Source organism: Salvia splendens, chromosome 8 (genome assembly GCF_004379255.2).
Source record: "Salvia splendens isolate huo1 chromosome 8, SspV2, whole genome shotgun sequence".
Classification (NCBI taxonomy): domain Eukaryota; kingdom Viridiplantae; phylum Streptophyta; class Magnoliopsida; order Lamiales; family Lamiaceae; genus Salvia; species Salvia splendens.
The window spans coordinates 2,302,596-2,311,000 of record NC_056039.1 but is presented as its reverse complement, the minus strand read 5'-3'; the positions used below and the strand labels follow the sequence as shown (position 1 = coordinate 2,311,000).

General features: G+C 39.9%; 1 protein-coding gene across 1 annotated transcript; it reads right to left on the bottom strand.

The window, feature by feature from the left end:
- Positions 1-2,200: 2,200 nt before the first annotated feature.
- Positions 2,201-8,199, bottom strand: LOC121745179 (protein argonaute MEL1-like). The gene is made up of 22 exons (XM_042138984.1): positions 7,610-8,199; positions 6,850-7,049; positions 6,422-6,571; positions 6,195-6,328; positions 6,002-6,108; positions 5,794-5,897; positions 5,376-5,514; positions 5,178-5,294; positions 4,967-5,077; positions 4,818-4,889; positions 4,621-4,740; positions 4,394-4,541; positions 4,173-4,303; positions 3,930-4,067; positions 3,692-3,834; positions 3,561-3,623; positions 3,413-3,476; positions 3,183-3,318; positions 3,019-3,092; positions 2,830-2,924; positions 2,727-2,758; positions 2,201-2,638 (listed from the first exon to the last, which is right to left on the bottom strand). Exons 1-22 carry the CDS (start codon positions 8,060-8,062, stop codon positions 2,454-2,456), a joined length of 2,916 nt encoding a protein of 971 aa, XP_041994918.1. The 5' UTR covers positions 8,063-8,199; the 3' UTR covers positions 2,201-2,453.
- Between the last annotated feature and the right edge of the window lie 206 nt (positions 8,200-8,405).

The window sequence follows — 8,405 nt, the reverse complement described above, 5'->3', positions numbered from 1 at the left end:
TGTTTTGGTAGAGGCCGGCAAATCGACTAAGCTTAGGCCTCAACCGCTCCCACTTCCGGTATTGTTCGGGAACGCGACACTTCGCCCCAGCCGGTTTGTGTGTGAGATAGGCTTCAGCGACGCGATGCCACAGTCTGTCAATATGCTGGTTAGCACCGACATAGGGATCCTCGACCAATTAAACCCAAGCCTTCGAAAGCGCGACGTTTTCCCACACGCTCCAGACCGTCCTCTTTCCCGTCTCCTCATCATCCTCCTCCTCAGCCACCGTTCGCGAGGAAGAGCCCGTGGCTTTCCCCTTGCCCTTGCCCCTGCCACGGCCCTTGCCCCTTGCCGCTGTCCCCACATCATCGGGAGTCTCCCTGACTGGAGATAGCCCCAACTCCTCAAAAGAGAAAGTTTCCACGCCAGTGAACTGAGTTTGCGGAACAAAACTGGAGGGGGTATCAGTAGACAACATATCAATAACCGGCCGATAGACATCGTCCGCTAGTGGTTCAGGCCCCCTGCCACCCCCTCCCCAGGCATGGTCTGCATCATCCCCGGCATCATCCCACCCATCCCCATCATATTTGGGGTCATGCCCCCATCCCCATCCCCATCCCCATCATATTTGGGGTCATGCCCCCCATCCCCGCTGCCCTGGGCATCATACCACCCATCTCACACATCCAATTGTACATATTGCAGTAAGGGGACATCATACCACTCATCCCACCCATACCACCCATCCTACCCATTCCACCCATCCCCGACATTGCCGGAACCGTTGTCGCATTTCCGCTAGAGTTTCCCTCCAGTTCGGCGGGAAACGTCGAGTCTGCGACTCGCTCGTGGCGGGGGAGTTACTGTCGTTTTCCATTAAGTAGAAATGAAATTTGTAGTAAAAGAAGAGAGAAACTTGTTAACACAAGTGGTGCGAATGAAATGAAGTTCAACGAGTCGTATATATAGAGTTTTTTTAAAAAAAAATTAAATACCGGACGTCCGACCCACGCCACAATGGCGGACGTCCGCCCGCCCGTCGCCCGCACGTCCGAGGACATCCGACGTCCGCCATTGGAGATGCTATAACAATCTAAAGTGATTTGACTATTAAATAACATAATCAATTTATTATTAAAATTTTGCAAAAAAAAAAACTCTTTTTTGGCAAACCACATTTAATTATAAAAGTAATAGGAGTGTGTACAAATCAAAGTATCAAACTCATATTCTATAACTTTTTACAAATACACTTATTCAAATTCCTTAAAATTTGAACCAAATCAAAGTGGTACACATAGTATTATTATTATTATCATTATTTTTTTTAATATCTGGTGGTGGAAGCAGTAACATTTTTCTTGAGCGACAAGATAATTATGGAATCATATAAAAGAAGAAGTTCAGTTTTTCTTTTCACACTTGGAAAGCTATATCTGCACATGAAAGAGTCTGAACTCTCAGTTGGTGGTATGTCCATATCTATATCACTTTGGCCTTTTTTCGTGGAAATTTCATTGAAACCCTTTATTGCTCTCACTTTTTTGGCCTTTTTCGTGGAAATTTCATTGAAACCCTTTATTTGTTCCACATCCGTACGATGATGGATGCGACATTATTCTAAAAAACCCATATTCATCCAAACTTGCCAAGCATGTCAATTTCTTATTTTCACTACACAAATTTCTTATTCTTCGTAATTTTATATGCAATTAATTGTTTTAATTGGTTCTCGTACCCTAAAATATTGTTAATATATTTTCGCTACAATTTATTCTCGTACACACGTTGAATTGGTTAGCGTGAATGCATCGTGCAATACCTCCGAATGTAATACTCACCTCACAAAGCATATTTGCTTATTATCTCATATCATCACGTTTAGTTTTCAAAACACATGTACTACTATTATTCACGCTACTAAGTATTTTTTAACTCTCATAAATATAATAGTCTGAAACCTAGATGGCGTTTTCTCTCCAATATTGGCTACGCCAAAAAATTTGTGTCAAAATCGCTTTATCTGTCAATTGGAACGACACTGTTTTTATCCTTATTCTTTTAGGACACCTAATTTGCGTCACAAATTTAAAGAACACATAAAAAAAATGCAAACTCAAAAGACATCAATTCGAATGAATCTCAGCCATGCTAATGCTTAAATTCACAAGTCCAAAAGAACACATATTAATTAATTAACTGCAAACTCAGAAGAGGCAACTAAACCATTTCCCCTGACTATTAACAAATTTCATATGAAAAAGTAACCTCTATTGTTCTTTACATTCCAAAAATATTTTAAAAACTATATAGAGCAGCAAGAAATGTAGAGGCACTCAAAAAACCTCTTAAAACAGAGATTATATCCCATCAAAAGCCCAATACTTTGAGTTTAGGCAAAAACTGAAATGTTTTTAAGGCAGCATCAGACATAATATATATGCATTACCATCAAACAAGCACAAGGATCAGATGTAAAACATCACATCCTTCACATTGTCTTTGATCTTTGGCAGAGGTCCAACCTCTCTGTTCCTCTCCCGAGTAGCACCCCGACCAGCATCAGAAGCCGATCCACTGTCAGAGAAGTCGGTGCCTTCAATATAGTAACGAGCTCGGAAAGCAGCTAGATGCGCATAGTACGCTGGTGGAACTGCAAAAAAACAAGGTAGATGGTAATTTAAGAAAGATTACAGAAGACAGTTGAAACTCGATCACAGAAAAAAACAATGAGTACTGACCTAGGGACACCGAGCGAGTACATCTGGCATACCTGAAAATGAGAAGAGTCGTTAGAGCAATGCAGCATAAATGTGTTCAATGTGATTTAAAGACAACACTCACGTATAGCACAAGCTGTTTGTCAGCATTTGCAGACCATCGGCTGTGAACGCGTTCTCATCATAGAGGACATGGTAGTGGGTGGGGCGGCTTGTACCCTGCTCAGAAGCAAGCAACAGATGAAATAAATTTTAAAAAACGAAGGCTACACATATAAACGGATTAAAAGTCAGCACCAGAAGAGTTTTAAACCTGGATGCCAGCATGGCTACAGAGGTAGAAATCGAACTCAGTTGGGTGGCATATCTTTGTGTCGACAACGGTGCCTAATCAGGAGAGAAGGCAAGCATTGTTATACAGAGGAATAAGAAAGGTGATTAAACCTGTAAGGATATATCTGACAGCATAATTGATACCAGGAAGAATGTTGCCGCTCCTATCGGTGTTATTCCTATCATTGTGATTAGCAGCAAAAAGACGTGTATGATGCCTCTTTTGCACGACGATAAAAGTGACCCTTGGCATGTAATTTTCCTCAATAGAGTTGCAAGCCTGAAAAGCATCATTTAATCATCATGCAAAAATAAACAACATAAAAAGAACGATGATTTCGATGGAATATCTAAGAAAGCACAAATAGGCATACCTTCCTTATTGCCTCCATTTCATGAAGAAGGACCTGACTGAATTGTCCTTCACTAACCCCATCCCTACCATTTCGATAATCAGCAACATAAGTTTACTATAATGAAAATAACACCAGATAGTAGAGTGAAGGCAAACATCAACCAGACCTGTAGAATATGAGCCTGTGAGGTTTAAGCTTAGTGGATTTGTAGAAAGCCACTAAATGCTCTCTGCAAAATGTGAATACATTAGTAGGGAAGGAAATAAATAAGAAAAAAAGTCAGAGTGGGAAACTAACCTAATCATTCCACCATGGATTACTCCCCTTTTAGGATCCTCTCGCTTGTGGTAAAGATCCTGAATGATTTCTTCCCTGTGAGCCTGTGTAGAAACGAGTGCTCTATACTTCGTTACTTCGGGCCAGTCAGTTGAAGCAACAACCTGCACACAATGAAATATGATGAGCCAAGTATTTGTATGAATGATAACCTGTTTTAATAGAGCAATGAGATTGGTAGAGTAAGAGGTTACCATACCGCAGCTATAGAGGGACTCAAATCCTCTCCTGGTGAAGGATGAGTAACATCTGCTCCGAATATAATAGTGGGTCGATCGCTGAGATAAGGAAACTTTCCCTTCACGGCCATCTCCAACACGCTGTTTCGACCTCCAGCCTACCAAAATGACAGCAGCAAGAAGACAAAACGAACAGTAAATTAAGTCAGGAGATGGTCTTTTGTAAATTCATGCAATATCTATAGATAACTTTTAAGACAAACCTTTGCATTTATTTTAAGGGAGACATTCTCCAAGTATTGCTTATATTGATTCCCGGGTTTCGATACATTCTTCGGTAGACAGCACTGTGAGACAATACCTAACTCCGTTTCACAAACTCGTTTTATCGTCCCTGCAAAGAAAAAAGGAAATTGTATTGTTAAATCACACAGTACAGTAACATTTCATATGAGGTTTCAGAATCAAGTCAAGGTAGATTAACCATATGATCCAGTCATTTCAGGCAAAATGACAATGAGCAACTGGAGTTGTTTTCCAGCCTTGGAACTCTCGGTCTCAAGATCAATCAAGGCCTTCTCGATCGGGCCATGCGCATTGCGAACAGGAACTAGAGGTCTTTGATTAAATTCCTGAAACAATGATTGTCATGGTTTAATTGCCACTTTATAATTAGATCGACTACAGAATAAATCAGGAAGAAGACCATACCATCCCTCTACTGCAACACATATCAATCAAATCATCACAAAATTGGCCAGCATGGTTACTATGCATCCTTGAGAAGTTGATGCAAGCCCAAAACTCAACCTTTCCTCCATTAACCATTTTCTAGAATTATCAAAGCTTTAGTTAAATGACTATTATTAAACATTGTGCTCAATAACATAAACGTAAAAGAAATTTACCTTGTCAATCATGTTCCACTGCCCTACACTTGGAGTTACCAGACTATTTTTACCAGTCTCGTGATATTTCAGCTGTCAAGTTTTATAAAATGAAATATTAAAAGTCCTGATATTTGACAAATGACAACAAATATCCATTAGTATCATACCATAGGCGGAGGCAACACCCGTGCATCTACAGATACCATCTCAGACCTAACATTAATGCCAAATTGTCCGTTCACAAGCTTATCATTGTTGTAATCATTTTTACGAACCATCTGCAGATAAGTATTGTAAGTATTGCTTGTTCACAAGCTTATAGAAACATGGAGAAACCAAATGATAATATATATAGCAATCATCATTGTGAATTCATGCCTGGAGGATTGAACTTTCTCTATCCTTGGGGCGTTGGCATGTCGCCTTCAATAGTGCAGTAACTTGTCTTTCATTCAATTTTCTAGAGAATCGCTGACCCTCAACAATCTTACAAAGCTGTTAAAGAAAAAGAATAATAGTACTTAACAGAGAACATAACTTAAGAGAATTAATAAGAACACAATTATAAATAAATACCTCCATTGGAAGATAAATGGGTTTAGTGTCACTGCCTGCCTGAATCGCTGGCAAATTTGGATAGTCTAGAGAAATACTGTACTGCTGACTGAAGTATTGTGCAACTGAGATCTGAGCTTCCATTCCATCCATGGAAAACCTGTATACAATGTCCGATAAAAGTGAATTTAATTTTCCATTTTTCCAATAGAACAACAATGAAAACAATAAGCATTTAGGATTACAGGTCAGCCCCAGATAGGTTAGTATAATAAGTGAAGGTGGGTCAAACAAATTTAGTAGATTGATTGAGCATCTTATCAGCACAAATTCTAAAGGAAACATCAGAATTATTTAGACACAAAATGCAACCTACAATAAAGCACTCCATAAAAGCCAAGTAAGAATACACTAGAAAAAAAGTTTAGATAAAGCTCACATCAACTGCCGGGTGGACATGGTTGTGATGCCTGAAATCTTATGGCGTCTGATTTGACCTAGATGTTGGGTCTCCACCCGTACACCCTTTAAAGCTTTTTTGACCTAGAGAACATGATGTTATTATCCACACAAGATCAATGACATAAGATAAAGCAAAGTCGAACAAAATTAGAGTTTCAACAATTAAAAATTAACTTAACAAGAACCTTTATGCGATCTTGGTCAGATAAACCCCTAGACAGATCTTTGTTGATATGTTTTTGAACATATTGCGAGACCCTAATAGGTTCAAAGAATGCCCTAGCAGACATATCTGCAAGAATAAAAAAGCCAATTAAAATCAGTTCACGACACACCATAAAATCAAGTGCAAAAGTCCCATAAGAATGAACTGCATACCAATGTTGAGAGACAGGCCCATCTGTGTAGGGCGAAGACTTTGATAGAAGCCTTTCCAATACATTAGACCATTTCCTAGCTCTCCTATATCACCCAGCATAGGCGAGAAAAATGACCTCCCAACCACTGCGCAGCTGAAATAAGAGGATAGATCATGATTATTGATTTACACGGAAAACCAAATACTTATATGAGAGAGTGTCACTATTTTGAGCGAAAAATGGCACCTGTTAGAAGGATTCTGCCTCAAAACCACATCAAATAATTGCAGGGTTTCCTGTGGCAGATCCAGTTGCCTGCCCAGTATGAATTGCTGTAGGTGATGCAGGTCTACTTTGGCAGCGAATTTGATCGACACTTTGAACTTGCGCTCTCTCCTGCATGTATGCATGACATTCTAAGTAAGAGGCAGCATGCATTGAAGCAAAACATAACACAGTATCAGCCCAAAATTAACTGTAATTTAATTTTATAACAGTGTCAATATGAATTAAATATATAAAAGAGTCATTCCACATAACAAAAAAATCTAACACCATTGCCACTCAATCTCCATACATACATAACAAATATAGATTATGCAATATTTGGAATAAACTCAAGGATAGGACTGACAGCACCAATAGGCAGGATATTATTGTTAGCTAAACTTTACCTCGACTGACTATCACCACTGTTTAGCTCAACCACAAAATCTTTTGATTCAAAAGGCAACTCGCCAGCAGCGTAGCAACTTTTACTTCCATCGTATGCGAGCATCCTCTTGCCTAGATGCGAGTCTTTATAGTTTGTAACAAGCTGGTTCAAAATCTCTCTACACACCTTCTTAGATGTCACTTCAGGAGATATTGAAACCTGCAAAAGTCATTGACAAATACACATACTAATCAAGATGCTAGGTACACTCAATCACTCACATCTGTTCAGAAAATTCAGATTGAACTAGTATAACAGTAAAACTGTACATGCGTGTAGTGAAAATATATACAAATACATGAAAATTATGGCCTAGCAAATGTGAGACTATGCATTTATTAAAAAGTGAAAGCAAAAAAATACACAAAAAAACTTAACTCAACAAAAAACAAAAAGAACGTTATAAGAATGTCTGTTGAAACGTTGTGAATAAGAAACAACTCAACGAGGACATATAAACTCAAAAAATATACACCAGAAAAAAATAATTAGAATTCTACAATCAAAAGGTGAAAACACATGTGACTATGCATTTATTTATTAAAGACTGAAAGCAAAAAAATACACAAAAAACCTAACTCAGCAAAATCACAATGAACATCAGAAGAATGTCTGTTGAAACTTTGTTAATACGAAACAACTCAACGACGACATATAAACTCAATAAACATACACGATAAAAAACAATAGAATTCTGCAATCAAAAGGTTCCAACTCACATCGTAATGGCGCAGATCTCTGTTTCCGATCTCCGTGAGGAAGTGATTCGCCTTCACCACCACTTTCCGGCCGAAGCTTCCAAATCCAGGCCTCTGCGGATACCTGACCGCCTTCGACGAAGCCGGAGGCAATTCCGGCTGAACCGGCGGAGGATTCGCCGCCGCCGCCGGAGGTCTCTGCGTCTGAGGAGTCTGTGATGAAGATGCCTTCAGCGTAAGCTTTTGCTCCATTTCGTGAGACAACGACGCCGCCGGCTCCTGCCGCGACGGCTGAGAAGGCGCCGCAACGACTGATTGCGGTGGCGCATTGTAGCCACCGGCTCCGCCGCGACCTGGTCCCCCGCCGCCGCGCGCCGCCTGCTGGCCTCGACCGGCGTCTGGTGGTCCTCTTCCGCCTCCGACGCGACCGCGTCCCCGGCCTCCCCCTCCTGATCGGCCTCCTCTTCCGGACATAATTTCAGCAATTTCTCACTCTATAAAGTACTCACAAATTTCGGAGAGAGTAAATGTGAGTATGAGAGTGGGAGAGATGGAGAGAAATCGATGTAGGGTTTAAATAGAGACGTTCGCCTTCCTCTCTCCTATCTTTTTCTCTCTGGAATTCAAAGAGGCGCTATATTCCTTTTATTTCCATTTCATATCCTTTAATTTAAAATTTTCTCCCAATTTTCCTAAATTAATTTTTCTATTATTTCAATATTTATTCCCTTCAAATTCGTCTCGTTTATGCCGATCACTATTGTGTTTGTAATTTTTCGGAAAAATGCAACAAATTATAATAACGATTGGCAATGTC